Source organism: Otolemur garnettii, unplaced genomic scaffold (genome assembly GCF_000181295.1).
Source record: "Otolemur garnettii isolate 467f Iridium unplaced genomic scaffold, OtoGar3 scaffold00015, whole genome shotgun sequence".
NCBI lineage: Eukaryota > Metazoa > Chordata > Mammalia > Primates > Galagidae > Otolemur > Otolemur garnettii.
Window position 1 is genome coordinate 16,129,005 of NW_003852410.1, and position 16,455 is coordinate 16,145,459.

The 16,455-nt window shown below is 40.9% G+C and overlaps 1 protein-coding gene across 7 annotated transcripts in view; it reads left to right on the forward strand.

The window, feature by feature from the left end:
* Nucleotides 1-16,455, forward strand: part of FOXP1 (forkhead box P1) — a 610,533-nt gene that overhangs the window by 564,603 nt on the left and 29,475 nt on the right. For all 7 annotated transcript variants that reach the window (XM_023510637.1, XM_012802528.2, XM_012802529.2 and 4 more), the window contains 2 exons: nt 540-627; nt 13,251-13,334. In XM_023510637.1, the coding sequence (XP_023366405.1) occupies nt 540-627; nt 13,251-13,334 (172 nt within the window). The remainder of the gene's footprint in view (nt 1-539; nt 628-13,250; nt 13,335-16,455) is intronic.

The following is a 16,455-nucleotide window of genomic DNA, read 5'->3' on the forward strand; positions in this document are numbered from 1 at the left end:
TCCCCACGTTGGTGTATAATTAGTGTAGGTTCTCATTTCTTTGAGGTTTTCCTTCCTGAGATTTTCCTTTCTACCCTTTGCCATGCCTGACTTTACATTAATGCATTTCAATATTTGGATGTGCCGTCAGTTGTATGAAGCCCGTTTTATTGTGAACAAGGGATCCTGTTCAACTCCATTACAAATCAGACTCTTGTGAAGTATCTAGTAGGCCGTCTTAAGATTGCTACCCATTGCAGTGGTCTTGAAATGCTGCCTTGACTTAATGATTTAAACTTCCTTATTTATATGTAAATGGTCAGCCCCAGATGCCCTGCAGAACTTCTCCCCGAAGACTTTTATTTTGGTGATAACAGTGTGCCCAATTCTATGGCATGACAGTCTCAAACAATGGGGACGGGAAAGGGCAGGCCCCCCACTAAACCACTATCTCCTGGGAACTAGCCCCGCTGCCTAGTGTGTGCTTAAGCATCCTGGTAACTTATATTTTCCTTTTTGTTTCTCCATTTCACTTAATGATTTTCTATGTATTGTTGCAGACATCTCAACAGTGAGCATGCGCTGGACGATAGAAGTACAGCTCAATGTAGAGTACAAATGCAGGTTGTACAGCAGTTAGAGCTACAGGTAAAACCAAATTTATTTTTAATATTGCCTCAGTATTCCTCAAATTCCAAATTTCTGTAGTGTTCTGTAATGAGATCCCGTGTACTCATTATTGAATGGAAGGTCCAAAACTTGTTGTTGTCCTTTATTTTATCTTTCTTTATGTTTTGCCTCTTTGGGCAAGTTCCGCCTCCCTTCCCTCTTTGGAACTGCTGCTCAGACATTCCTGTGTCCTGGGCACCTGCCTGTGTGTCTGCAGTCCACTCTCAGTTCCTGCTTTCTGCCTCCCACCTCCCTCTCACTTTCCCTCCCTCCTCTCTTCTACTTTCAATTTTCTGGCTATCTGTTGTTGGTCTAAGTCCCTGGAAGTTGCTAATATGATTAAATCAGAGCTAGAAAGATAAGCTGGGTGGGGCAGGGGAGAGTGATGGAGAGAGAATGGGTGTGAATGATGAGAGAAAGAGTGAGTGAGACCAAGACTGGGTAAGAGAGCCAGACGAACGCTGTGTCTTCCAAAGTTTCGATGGAATTCTAAGTGGGTCCATTCCTCATTTTGCTTTGTTCCCTTTTCTCCCGACCACTGAGGATAATGGAGAGTCCACTGGGTACATTTTAAATACATGTTCAGATAGATACATATATATGTATATAAAATCTGGTATTTGGAAATCCACCGGGCTATGTTGCATGTAATTCATGACTAGGGAAAAGAAATTTGTGCATCTTTTCCTGGGGATCCTAGTTGTGAGAGACAGGGACATTTTTAAGATGGGTTCTACTTCCAGGTGTAACTTGATACACCATCATATTTTAACAGTAATTCCATTCTTGATATAATTAATAGAAAATTAGTTTCTAAAAGTAAAAATTAGGTCAGAAACGGAGATTATTCAAATGCACAAATGCAGAAGCCTGACCCTGCAAACCCCATTTATGCAGCTGAGTTCCAAAATGCTTTTGAGTGCTTGATGACTCACTGTGGCTTCTTCTCTGTCTGGTTTAGTGTAGGCAAGAGGTTAGCCGACTAGGGGAAATTAAAACAATGTTGTACATTATATTGTTACTAGCCATGGACAAGCCTATTTTGTATGCAAGACAGCAATGCTGAGATATATGGAGAGCCCTAGGCTAAGTACAGAAGATAATTACATTTGGAATTTTACTGAGTTAAGTCATTTACAGCTTCAAATAGTTGCAGAGAAAAATCAGCCAAAACACACTTAAACTTTTTGTTGTGACTTTTCAAGATAGAAAGGATTTTTAAAAATTAGTTATCCTATATGACAAATTACATTTTTTAGTAAGATTTTTCTCAAAAGTTATTTTCTTTCGTTAATATTTTCCCATTCATACTGTGGGTATAAACTTATTAGGATAGTAAGATAGTTGTACAGAAAAAAAGGCACATCATAAAATCTCCCAAATTTTATTTAAGTCTTTGGAAACATTTTTAAATTTAGCATGTCTATTGAAAAGAAAAGAAGTAGTAGATTTAATTCAGTGTTCACTTATGATTAAAGCACAGTAATGCCTTGAAAATCTGGATTCAGCAGAATAAACTATATACATGTCTCTTACTTCCTGAATTTGTGCATATTGATAATGGTTACTTATAAAGTGATGTAAGTTCTAGAATTTATTTCATAAAACTAAATTCTTAATGATGGGCTAAAATAAATTGCTTACGAGAGTTGTCATGACATATCCAGATAGGCATTCTAGATTGCAGATTTGAGTATTGGGCCATTGTTAATTGCTCAGGAACTGAGTTTTTTTTTTTTTTTTTTTTTTTTTGTTTTAGCTATTCAAGAATAGTTGGGGGTAGGGAGACTCTTTTTGTTATTGTTGAGACAGTCTCGCCCGGTTGCCCATGCTATAGTGCAGTGGCATTGTCCTAGCTCACAGCAGCCTCAGACATCAGGGCTCAAGCCATCCTCCTGCCTCAGCCTCCTAAGTAGCTGTGACTACAGGGGTGCATCACCATGCCTGGCTAATTTTTCTGAGTTTTGTAGAGATAGGGATCTCTTTCTTGCTCAAGCTGATATCTTGACCTCCTGAGGTCAAATGATCCTCCAACCTTGGCCTACAAGAATGCTGAGATTACAGATATGAGCCACCATGCCCAGCCTCTCCATTTTTAAAATTATTTTTCACTCTCCATGAAGACAGTTCAGGAGAAAGAGAATTATGTCACTTGTAAGTCACAAGGCTATCTCCTGGCAGCTTCAGTATTGGTTTTTGGTAGGTGTGGTCTAGAAGTGATACAGACTGGTAGAAGGATTCTTTGGTTATTTGTAGATTTTATTTATTCATAGATTTCCTTTCATCCTTCAACCATAAATCAAACTGAAGGCAGGATATTCAACTGGCGGTAGAAATCAAAGATGAACTGGCCAGAAGTTACAGTGCAGTAGTTACCTGTGGTGTTTCTAAATATTTTTTCTGGGGAATCTGCTTTAATGGAAGACGGGAGAGGCTAATTCTGATATGTATGGTTTCTTCAAAGCTTAAGGGAATTCTCAAGAGTATTGACCTAGTCCTTGTCCAGAGCAGACCTTAGGCCAAATCTTAACCAAGGTAGGGAAGGGTTTGTACATTTTAAGTAGTTGGTGGAGGGGGGGGGAGATTATTTCACGAGTGGTGAAAATTCTGTGCAGTTCTAGTGTTAGTGCCCATACCTGAAGTTGTACATATTAGAACACAGCCATGCCTGTGTCCACTCATTTACTTACTGTCTAGGGCTGTTTTTGTAATACAGTAGCAGAGTCACGAAAGTACCACAGACTGTATGGCCTGCAACGCTAAAAATACTTATTGCCTTGCTCTTACAGAAGTTTGCCAAGTAACCCCTGGTCAAGAGGATCAGACAAAAATAATTTACATTATGTTATTAGCAACTTGTCCCCTTGGGTTCCTGACTACCTACAGTTCTCACTGGTTTTGCCCTTCATTCTTAGCTATGATGTATAACCCAATCTAGTCACCAAATTGGTCAGGTTTCCCTACCAGCAGCTTCATGTGACAAGTGCTTGCCAATCTTGGGGGTCAGGGAAGGCTGACTAGGGGATATTCTTCCATTCATCCGCCCACCCACCCACTTATTCTTTAGCAAACATTCCTAAGAACGTTTTCCATAGCAGGAACCTTTCTGGAGCCACCGCAAAGTACAACAGAGATTAAAACAGACAGGGTTGCCTTCCTCATTCTTACATTCTAGAAGGAAAAACAGACTACAGAATAATTTTTCAATGATACAGTCTACTAGATGACACTGGTGGATTCTTGAAAACACCAGAAATTTCCTCTGAAGAGGGTTTTAGTGCTTAAAAATGTCTAAACCAAAGCAGATTGTATATCCATTCGTTACTATTCAAGCAGGTGAGAAAAACAAGACTGTTAACAGTTTTCAGTATTTAGAGAAACCTTGCCCTGAGATAGAATGAAGAGAAGCCTTTATCAAGGGTTAGTTTAGGAGGTTGGGAGTTGCAGACCTAGCATGTGTGGGGTGTTTGGGACATAATACAGTGATACTCAAAGCTAGATTCCGAGAAAGTTCAGCCTTTCTTTTGGTGCTGTCACATTTGCCATTTCATGCAGAAATGTCTAGAAATGTATTTTTTCATGTAACTCCCAGTCATGTGCCCAAAGAACCCGAGCTGTGGGAGCAGCAAGGTCCCTGCAGCAACAGGGCTACTTGCACTTGTGCTCGGACCACCCATCTGTGTGCACGTCCTGTTGGCATCCTCCCCCATTCTGTCAGCCACAGGCGGTGTAACACCTCCCCTGGGGGGATGCCCTGTACTTGACTGACCCAGGAGCTACTACTTTTTCCCCTTAAGGCATTTCCCAGTACAGGACATACCTGAAGCTCCACACATCTCTCAGAGTCAATTATAAAATTATACCATTGACTATCTTGAATTTCATAGCCCCCCCCCCCGCCCCGAGTGATGTTCATACCTGATAGAGAGAGACCACATATTGCCCCTATTATAAAAACAAATCTAATGAGCTCAACTAGGTGATGGTAGTTCATTGTGTCTGACCTAGAAGGTCATCATAAAACGACCCCATAGGAGAATTCAAGGGCAAAGTCGGTTAGCTCCTGAAGCACCCACAGCTGGTGAAGGTGCCTTGAGAGTGGTCCTGTGTAGCCCCTTTGAATCTCAACCCCAGAAACCTTTTATCTGACCCCAAATGGAAGGCCTTTGGTGGATCTCTGCTCTTATCAATCAGACCTTCCTAAAGAATGAGAAGCAATTAAAAAAAAAAGAAAGCAACCCTGCCAGCCTTAGGGGGTGGTGGCTAGAGATATTTCCCTTCTTAGAGCTGTCTGGACAACACTACACTGGAATGAAACTGAAAGCCCTTAGGACCCTCCTGTGAGATTTCAGGCAGGATGGGAATGGCAGGGATGCGTTATGGTGTCTGACACAGACCTTCCTCTTCGGCTCTAGGCCTAAGAACTGTTCTGTCCCTGTGTATTTAAAATACAACTTGATTTACAAAACCAGAGTTTTGATAGACATGTCAATTACAAAAGGCAAGATACCCCTGTATTTTAAAATTTGTTGGAAGATATATAAATATATCATAAACGGGTTCTTAGCAGTGGACTGCTGTGTGTAGCTTATTAACAGAGAATGGTTGGTTAATTTTGTTCTCTTGTTAGAACTTTTGATTGGTCTCCTTGAGAGGAAGGAAGAGTCTCAAAGATGTCTACGTGGGCATTCTGAGCCTTTCTGAATAATTTCTTCACGTTTTACCAATAGATCAGATGGGAATTAACCCAACTGTTAACCTGGGAGCCCAACGTTATAAACACCAAGAAACGTGTGAGCTCCTTACACTGTACACAGACAGCTAACAGCAAGACACACACCAGAGAAATCATTTGGGTCAGTGGCGTGGCTTTTTGAGGTCAGGGAATGTGTTAAGATTTTATCTGTTAGTTCTCTTTGGATAAATTCTTTTGCAATGATGTACAGACAAGGAGATGAGTTAGAATTGGAGGAGGAAGAAAGTTCCCATAATCAGTGTGCATGACCTTACATGGCCTTTCCTCCACCCCTACTGGGACTGAGGGACAGAGACACAGGAACTGGAAGTATGTTGAGATTTTAAGGACTCAAAAATACCACAGTTAAGATTATAAGGAAGCACTTGAAGCTTCCATGATAGTTGAGTGCCCGTTGTCCACCAGATGTGAAGCTAGGGACTTACATCCAAGTTAATCCAGTTTTCCTGGGTTGCTTGGGTAGTATGCGGCTAGTGAGCCCTCCCATCCTAAGCTATGGATGAGATACGACAAAAGTGGAATCCGAATTCCATTTTGAAAAAAGGGAACACGATCGTATTTAACACACAAAGAGAAGAAAGTCTGGCAGAATTTACCTGTCTTAGAAAGCTAAGATACTTGTGGCATAGATACATCTTTCTGATCACATACATTGGTTTGAATCTGTCCTGTGACTGTGTGACATTGCTCAACTGCCATACCTAGATCACTACAAAAGTTTTGACACAGACTGTGTTATGGTCCATTATTTCACTTCTGACAAACACAGTGGACAGCGTCCTTTCTGATTCCCCCGTGCCAGTTTCAGCTTTCTTGGCTTACCCGTGCTGCTTGGAGGGGCTTCTTGTGTTTCTGTCTGTACCAGTTTTACATTTCTTGACTTCCGTGTATCTCAAAGTTTTCATAATGACCCCACATATATCCTCCCTCTGATGGATGAAGATGTCTTTTGAAAGAAAAGGAAGGAAGGGAGGGAGAGAGGCAGTGAGGAGAGAAGGAAGGGTGGGAAGGAAAAGAAACATTTTCATCATGTGCTGGGGGACGGAGCTCAGGACGGGCATTTTACAGCCCCCACCCCACAACCTCCACCCCCAGCCTGTAGTTCCTTTATCGTGAGTATTGAAGCAGGTAAGGGAGAAGGAGTCAACCAAACTGAACTTGATCTTCCTGGCAGGAGATGGGAGTAGAAGGGTGTGTATCTTTTATTCTTCCATGATTTTCTTCCTTTTGGTCACTGTTTACCAAGCACCATTGTCTTCAAAGCACCAAGTACAGACAAGCAAGATGGCCCCTTCCTCCCAGTATCACAGAGCATAGTAAAACATGGTGCCTTTGAGTTCCCTGCCAGGCAGAGTGAGGGGGTGTTGGGGAACAGTGATGTTGGCAAGGACCTTCCCATCTGAGGGAGCCTCTGTAGAATTTGCCTAGGTTGGAGGATGAGGGAACAGGATAGTGGAGGAATATATTGTTCTTTTTAAAATGCATTTATCTGTTCAACGTGAAACAGGGTGGCCAACCATCCTAGTTTGCTCGCCTGCGATTGAGTGTATTTCTGGGAGTTGAAAAATTTCCATTTCCAACCTGGGGAAGTACTGGGCAAGCAGATGAACTGGTCACCCTACCGATTGGTACTAATTCACTGGCCGTGGAGGGGACAGCTGTGGAATGCCTGCGTTCTGCTTGTGATTTTTTCATATGGCTCAGAAACCACGTGAATGGCTCTCAGTTACGCTCCTGTTATGTGCCAGGGCACTGTCCCAGTTGCTCCACTCCCCCATTTTATGGGATCTTCATGATCCCTCTGTGAGTAGATGTCACCCTATTTCCTTGATTGTGAGTCACTTTTATTTATTTATTTAGGTTGCGGGTTTTGGCCGGGCCTGGGTTTGAACCCGCCACCTCTGCTATCTGGGGCTGGCACCCTACTCCTTCAGCCACAGACGATGCCCTGTAAGAGTCAGTTTTAAAAAGAGAAATGTAACATTTGGAAATCATTATAAATATTACTTTTAATGAGCATTTTTCTTATGGTGTTTCTTCTTGTTCTTTGAAAAGATATTGCTAACTCTGTGGTAATCTGAATAACCACTGGCCTCTCAGAGTCAAGGGAAGAGTTTTCAGGTCCCCTACACACAAACACACAGATGAGGAAACTGAGGCTCACACGCCTGATGAAAGCCAGTGGTGAAAAGGGGGAAAAACCTGGGCGGCTGACCCAGCCTTTGTAGGCTGTGCTCCTCTGATAGGTTTCACCCCAGAGGGTCCTGGTGGCCCCGTGGGGTTCTCTGCATACTCGCAGGAGTGGCCAGTTGCTGGTTTTTAACTTCAGTTATGTGGCCATGCTCCTCTCTGCCTCGTGAGCTCTATCCTGAGCAGTCCGTGGCAGGACAGCAAGGCCGGAGCTCAGCGATGCTGGGAGCACTCCGAAGTTTTTGAAATCAGCTACACGAGAGTAATCGTAAGCTCTAAGAAAATGTCAGCAGGGAGAAAAGTGCACAAGTTTCAGGACCAGAGGGAGACATTAATCCCAACACAAATCAATTACCATACAGACTTTACATGGGATTACTCTGCCATTAGTGGTGCCATTCGTAATCACACCGCTTCCTAGACTTTAGCAAATATATTATCAGTAACATATCCCCCTTTGGACCTTTCTAACCCCATTCCAGGCAATACTCAAGACAGTTCCTCCCTCAGCAGGCTCGCAGAGCCTCCTGACTCTCCCTGAACAAGCTCCAAACGTGTTGGGAAGAGAGGTCCTCACAGCATCATCATAGTGTCACTTCGTCACCACTTTGTGAGCGGAGCCAAGAAAAAGAAGAGTGTCTCTAGCTTTCTCACTTCCACATCCTACTTTGAAAACCAAGACACTTATTTTTCATAATTTAAAATCCTGCCTAACTCTGGGAGCATTAGAATTCCTAGACTATGACTGAGTATTAGTGTGTGTCTGCTTTAAATGTCAAGAGAGTCTTTAATAATAACATGTAAGGAATGTTAAGATGGTGACAGAATACAATAAAAGTAGGGAAATTCTTCAATTGGGGTGAAATGAGCCATTTATTGCCCACCACCTGCATGCTGTAGTTGGTGTGAAAGACATCATTTAATACAAGTTTTCCCTATTGCTGAATTTTGAAATGATAGTTTGATAAAATGGGTCAAAAATAACTGCTGGGTAAATGGCTTAGCCTGTTGAAGGGATCTGAGTTCTCCTACTCACTGCCTTTTTTTGCCCTTGTTTTTCTTCTTTTGATCAGATGTACTTTGGAGACCTCTGTAACTGGAAAGCCCTTGCCTAAGTAACTGGATGCACTCTGCGTGTGTCAAATTAATGTGTTTGGATCATTATTGTGTCTAAAACTCCTGAGGAAACCTATACAGCCACTGCTTAAGGCATACTCAATCTGTGGCAGAGAGTAATAGTCCCCAAACTTCACCTGATTAACTTGGGCACTTTGGGCTCCTTATTTAAAATACCTACTTCTGGGCGGCACCTGTAGCTCAAAGGAGTAGGACCATATGCCAGAGGTGGCAGGTTCAAACCCAGCCCTGGCCAAAAACTGCAAAAAAAAACCTACTTCCAGGTACCTCTCTTGAAGTGTTGAGTTCACCAAGTCTGGGTGAGACCCCAGGTTGGAGATCATCACTGTATGGGAAGAATGCAAGTGTGCCTATCATAAATTAGGTGCCTGTTAAAACTACAGAGCCCTACCCTTCCCATGGAGGTTCCGCCTTAGTATTTCAGCATCGGCATGGGGAGAGAGACGAAGATCTATAGTTTCAGTTTTCATACTAGATGATTCTTAGGATCACACCAGTGTGGAGAAGTCAGACCTAGAACCATATAACCTGGTTTCCAGTCTTCTGCCCCTTCCCAGCACTCTGTCCTCAGATATCAGATACATTTACCGTGCCAGCCCTCAGTTTCCCCAACTAGAATACATGAGAATAGGACTGGAGGACTAGACATAGCCACAGCAGCCTTTGCCTCTGTGAAATCAGATGCGTGGCTTGGCCCCTTCTTATCTGTGGTCAATAATGCCTGCATTTTTACACACGCAAAAGCCTTCATTTATTTCAGCAGAGTTTTGTTTCTCATGAGTGAGAACTGCCAAATTGGCCTTAAAATGATTAGTCCTCCTGACAACATAGAAAATGATGATGTTAAATGAACCCCAAACCAAGTTTTTCTCTGCTAAAAGAATGAGTTTCATCTCCTTAGTGTCTGTCTTTGAAGATGTTGAATGAAACTGCTAGCCCTTGGCAGTTACCAGCAGGTCTGGAGCGATACACAAATTCTGATCTTCCACAGGGCAGACTATCTACAGCCTAATTTGAGGCCATGGGTAATAGAAGAGGGGATGGCCTATATCAGCCAAAGGGAAGAAAGACATTTTCCAGGATGAGAGGAAGATACAGTAAGAACAGAAGAGATTAATCTGTGAGAAGCAGGCTTCATCTTTCCTGTGCTTTCCGTGCAATTCTTTAAAAGATCAAAATTATTTCTCTTTTTCGGTTAGCCGAACTGCAAACTCCATTGAACCCCTGTTCAACATAGATCCTGATTCCATACATATACTCAGCCAGTGTTAAGTCTAGATAGACTAGACTGAATTTGCTTTTATTAAAAAAAAAAAAAAATAGTAATTTTTGCAGTATTCATGAAGTTGTTTGTGCTAAGCTTGTTACGTGCAAGAGCTCATCTCATCTTCAGAACAACCACCCTTCAGAGTTCAGAGATGATTATTCCATATTTAGAAGGAGAAACTAGATACTTAAAAGGGTTACATAAGGTGCTTAGACTCTCCCAGCCAGAGTATGAACCCAGCACTGTGCGAGTGTTGTGCCCACATCCTTAACCACTTTCCCTCGGCCATCGTTCTACAGAATCAGTGAGCAAACTTTGTAACTGAAACACTCCATACACAAGCAGCCTTCTCTAACTTGCAGCCCGATTCTGTCCCTTTTGTGCCAGATTTCTCATTCCGTACTCACCAGGAAAGCTTGAAGAGACTAATTCTCTTTTGATAGACAGATCAAAAAATTTTCAAAGTTGCCAACCAAATTTTTAGTTGACCTTCAGACTGGATTTCCCAACCCCCTTTTCTTTGCTTTTCCTAAGATTCACAGTTTAAGAGGGAATGCTGGAATATGTTTGCTAATGTTAAATGTTTGTGTTCTCATATTTTAATAATGAAAGGATGCTGCGAAAATTGATGGGGATGGTGAGCTCATGGCATGATGGCATAAAAAGTAATAACGAATATGAAAGCTTTTTGAAAGACTAGCTGGTATTTAAATGCAAGACAGCCATTGTTAGAGAGGGGATGTGTTTTCCAGAGGCGTGAATGTTTATAACCTTTTACCATTAAAAAACAAACAAAAAAAACCCCACAAAGTGAATCTGGTAGGTTTCTTTCTTTACTGTTCGTGTCACAGCTATACTTGATTAAAAGTCTAAAATATATCCAGAAATGTGGTATTATACGTTATTATACAAGCAAAAACAGAAAGTTGGATTTTTGCCCTTTGTGTAACCTTGCCTGTCTTTTAAAAAAAAGCAGGACTAGGGCAGTAGAATTGAGGGTCTTGGATAATTTTCAAAATGGATGATGAATTCCAAGCTATGTTCTCATGGAAAAATAAGAGAATATTCCCTATGGCAGTTATATTCAGGGTTGTAGATGTGCCTGTGTATACACAGTCTAGGTTTGTGTTTGCAACATAGTTGCTACCACCTTTGACCAGTAAAGGTCAGCTTGGCAGACTTTTGGATGGAATGTGGATGAGATGATTTCTTTCAATGCTAAGGATTGAGATTTTCTTTTTACCAAACTTAGTCTTTGTAATTGCTACATCAACAGTGTTTACCCTCAAATTAAGTCACAATTAATATTCAGCAGACTTGCGTAAATAATCACCTCTCCCCCTCTGATTTGCATTCTTCAGCATAGCAGACTAGTACTTGCTTTGTTTTTTTTTTAAATGCCTGAATTTCTTCTGCCCCATGATAACTTAAAACTTTTTTTTCAAGTCTAAGAATATTTTAGTTTTGACACCAAAAAACTTAAGTCACTTACATGAAAAACAAAAACTGTAGAAAATTGCCATTTCCAACAATTTATTCTGAGCCACTTGGGAAAACTAAATTCCTTTAGCATTATGTGGTCAGAGAATCTTTGAGTTTGTCTGTTCAATAACTTACTAAAGAACAGAGGATGAATAACATACAGTGGCTCCTAATATGGTATCGTTTTCATTTCCTGTTTGTTGAAAGATAAACGCTAACAGTGTAAGAGTTGTTCTGTTTTTTTTTTCCCCCCTTTTTTAATTTATTCCTCCTTGAACCACAGAGAATAAAAAGGAAAAGTCAAATGTGATATGGCTGGAACTGAATCATCTAGTTAGGATAAGCTGAAAGTTTTTCCTCTTCCCTTTTCTCTGTCTTCCTCCAACTCCTGAAACTGCCCTCCTACATCAGAAAATAACTTCGTTTAAAAAGGCGAAGCCTATTTGATTTTTATTTTAGAATAATTTTAGACTTACAAAAACTTTTTGTTTGTTTGTTTATTTCGCCCTCAGTAGAGTGCTGTAACATCACAGCTCACAGCAACCTCACAGACTCTTGGGCTTAAGCGATTCTCTTGCCTCAGCCTCCCAAGTAGCTGGAAATACAGGTGCCCGCCTCAGCACCTGGCTATTTTTTGTTGCAGTTGTCGTCGTCTAGCAGGCCTGGGCTGGGTTTGAACCCGCCAGCCCCGGTGTACGTGGCTTGTACCATAACCACTGTGCTACAGGCACTGAGCCAGAAAATAATGGGGTTTTAAAGGATTTCAGGCTCCTCACTTGTCACATAAAAGGAATGAGCCCCCCCCCAATTCTAAAGCAGTATTTTAGACATAATACTTTAACAAAAGTATTAAACTAAAACGATATGTCTATAACTCTCTTCTCTTCCTCTCTCTCATTAATCTCTTCTACATTTTCCCTAAATGCTACAGCTGTTCTCTTCTCTTCATCTTGAGGGGATGTATGTCCCACTTCTTTTACAGAAGTAATCATCATATGTCCCCTATGCCCAGCTGTCTCAAACTATTGAAAATATCATGTTTGCCTTGGATTGCTCTAACACAAAGGACGTAGCTCCCCATAAGTAATATTTGAGTGGCTACTATGTGTATCCAATTAGAAACTCCTGTGATTTCAGAAGATAATTTTTGTATAGAATAAGAAGCCTTAAATTATTAAGATGAGACCATCACATAGTGGGTACTCAAAATATTAAGTAAATGAATAAATAAGCTTATTCTGTGCTCTTTTGGAAATGGGAACCTGTGAGCCTTCATTGCCTGTTCTTTCGTGCTGTTATCACTTGCCAGCGTTGTCTTAATCTATGCCTACCTGTTCAGAAAGATGAAGCTAATTTTGCATAAATGTATCCATCTGGCTAAAAGTTTTCCCACAACCACAACAGATGAATTTATGAGTGTTAGCTACCTAGCTCGTCTTCCTCTGGCTTCCTCGTGAATAAGGTTGGTTAATAGGCGTGATTCACATTTGTCTTGTAGCTGTCTGTTCCAAGGGACTCCTTGGTGCCAGCAGGTCTAGAACTTCCCAGTTAAAGTCAAATGCATCTTGTGTTGAGACATCTCACACCAACACCTCTGATGACTTGGAGTTTGGCAGTGGTCATATAGATTTCAAAAAGGATTAAGCAATGAAGATGATTTTGTCATGTGCTATGGTGCCATAGTTTAATTTGGAATATGTGTCATTTCTGGTGTTATGAGAGTCATGCATCTTTACTCAGAGCAATAACAAAGCATTTTCTTCCTACTAGCTTGCAAAAGACAAAGAACGCCTGCAAGCCATGATGACCCATCTGCATGTGAAGTCTACAGAACCCAAAGCCGCCCCTCAGCCCGTAAGTCCTGATCCCACCCCACGGGGAACAAACAGAACAACTCACAGTGCTCCTTGTCTGCTTGCTCGCCCCCTACACAGAAAGGAGAGCCGCATATTCTGGCAAATTTGGGGTGTCACAGGCCTTAAGATCAGTTGACCTTTACAGTTTCCTTTTATGCTGGAGGACCGTGGCTTGATGGGACACACGGGGGTGGTTCAAACATGGTCCTTGCCCATGAGGTCAAGCAGCCAAGGTCTTATTTTGGGACAAAATGATTGGTGTTAAACCAAGGTGTTAAGGTATATAATGAGAGCTCACTAGAAAAAGAAAATCTTTCTGAAGGGTAGGAACGCAGAGAAGCCAGCTAAACTATGAGGGCAGAAGAAAGAGGCATTTCAGCATGGGTAAGCTGAGAGAACGCAGTATATGAGAAACGAGCACCAAAGAGTCTAGATTGACTGTAACAGAGGAGAGATACAGGAGACACACGGTGCCAGAATAGTTAGAGGCTGAGTTACGGAGAGCATGTAATGGTTACGAAGGAATTTGAAGCGAAAATTCCTCCTTCACAGTTAGGAGACCAAACATGGTGTTCTGAAATTACATTTGATTTTTAGGAATCTCCTATTTCTTGCCTTGTTCCCTTTTACCGGACCTTGAAGGGTGTCATCCCAGCACAGGCCATTAATATCAAAGCAGAAAGATGATATCTAAACTCCAAATCCTGACTTGGACCTCCTCTCTTGTAATAAGTCGATCTCTTTAACAGTCGTAGTTCTCATACCCTCACATTTCTAAAATTCTCTTAGTAGCTTTAACTGATTATTCAAAATGGAGACAAGTGCTTTGCTTCTTGATTTTAAGATTTGTAAAATTTAAAGGTACACTGCCTTTATTTGATTTTGCTTGGAGTCACTGTGTGAAAATTAATTGAGCGTTGACAATCTATAGTTAGTACCAGCAATTTTAATCAATATGCAATGATGCAGCGTGATGGCAAAGTATTGGTTTATCTGTTTTGACTGATTTTTTTCTATAAATAAAGCAAACATACACCCATATAGGTATGATTTATGGTGATAGAAATAAAACGGAGTCAGACTATTAACCCAGCAAATATGGTAGCCTGCCAAGACGCAGTTGGCAGACAAAATTAATGTCTGAAACAGAACATATTACTGAGATATAGGACATAAAATCATTAAACACTTTGCACATCCATTTTTACTGGGAGAGAGCCCTTAGTTTCCATGTATTTTACAGTGAATGGCTGTAGGACTGGATGTGTAGACTACCAAAAAGAAAGGAAAGAAAGAACCAGCCCTTTCAGAATTGTGGAATCCGTAGTCACCGTGCTGTTTCCGTTAGCCCCTCCTTTTAAGGGGAGGGTACTGGGAAGAGTGTGAACCCAGCTCAGCAAATTGGTGAGACACTGAAATGGCCTGGCTGGTTTCTCACACAGGCATTGTGCGGGGGACTCATATGCTTTGGAACTTTTTGATAGTCGTCAGATGGCTTTAGTGAAATCGTTTTCCTAGAATGAAGGATTTGAGTCCTCCTTTGAGTCTTTGAGACCTTGCTACAAGAGAGAGAATGGGATTATGTTCTTTTTCCATGGATTAACACATTGACAGCCACAAAAAAAAAAAAAAAAAAAAGCCAGACCTAGGCTCAATACTAGGAGAGGAGTTAAATACATCTTATGTGGCAATCAATGTGTTAAAAATAATGATAGAACAATGGTTGGACCTAGCACTCTGGAATGGACTTTTTTTTTTTTTTTTTTTTTTTGGATTATCTGGTTCCTTGAGAGCAAGAGGGTTGTACAGTGAAAGAGAAGGAGCCGTGAAATTCTGTGGGGCACTCAGCAAATGACTATTGGGTGTTGGCAGGGAGCGCCATGCCTGTAAGCCCACATGGGCCACTGCTGGGAATGTCCACACGGACCGGGGTTAAGCAGCCGGTAAACAGGGAAAAGCCGTCCCGGGGGGGAAATGAACAGGGAAGGAAGGTTTGTCTTGATTAGTATTAGAAGAAAAATGTTTTACATTCTAGAAAATTATAACTTTGAAGGGGACCTCCTACTAAATTTATTTTTAACTGCTCTATTGAAAATTCTCTACCACTAGTCAACATTATCTCTTAGTAGCTCAGCACAGTATTTCTTTATTAAAAGAAATAGGCACGAATATTTTTGACTGAAAAATTAATAGCTTTTGAATTCATACACAGCAGGTTTTCTTTTGCAAAGAAGTCCAGTATCGCTGCACAGCACTTCTATAACCATTTATTTAGAGCCCAAGTCAAACCTTTGACAGCTAGAGCAGCGCTACAAGCCAGTATAAAGAGCTCCAAGATGTAAACCAACAATAGGCCGTCTGTGTGAGGTTTGCCATTGTCAAATACATAGATTGTTTGGATTAGTTTATGTAAATGTACTGTTGTATTACCCTTTGGGGGGAAAAAAAAGATCACATTTGTGTATGAAAAGTGGTTCCCTTCACAGGCAGCATTATAAATTCCTTATCCTTTAACTTACATGTAAGAAGTAAAAATTGGTGCCTGACAAGCAGGTATTGTGTGACACTCTGTTGTCGGAGTGAACCTGCCTTCTTTTCATTTATTGGAAAATAGAAAATTTTATTATAGATACCATCTTATAAATCAGGAATTATTAAAATATGTATAGGTGAGGCATTGGGAAATTAATTATAAAAGGTGGATGTAGAGTGTTTTGCATAAATTTACACTTCCTTGCCAAAAAGAAAAAAAAGAGGCACACACATAACAGCAAACTCTTAAGGCTTTCAACTTCGGGGACCCAGAGTTATCTGGTGACTGATTCTAACATAAAAAGTACTCCCTAGATCCTGTAATTAATTTATTCCACCCTAAATGATAGAATGAATGGTGTATGTTCAAATGAACATCCTTCTAGGATTTTTGATTTGAAACAGTCACTGAGATTCAGATTTTCAAATCTAACCATAGATGGGGAGTTTCGTGTTACAACCTTGCCAGTAAATTTATGAAGTTTTTTTCTTTTTTCCATTTCTGTTTAAAAGAAACCTCATGTTTATTTTAAAATTCTTAGTCACTAAGTGATAGAATGCTTTGCTGTAAATGTTGCTTTTCACTA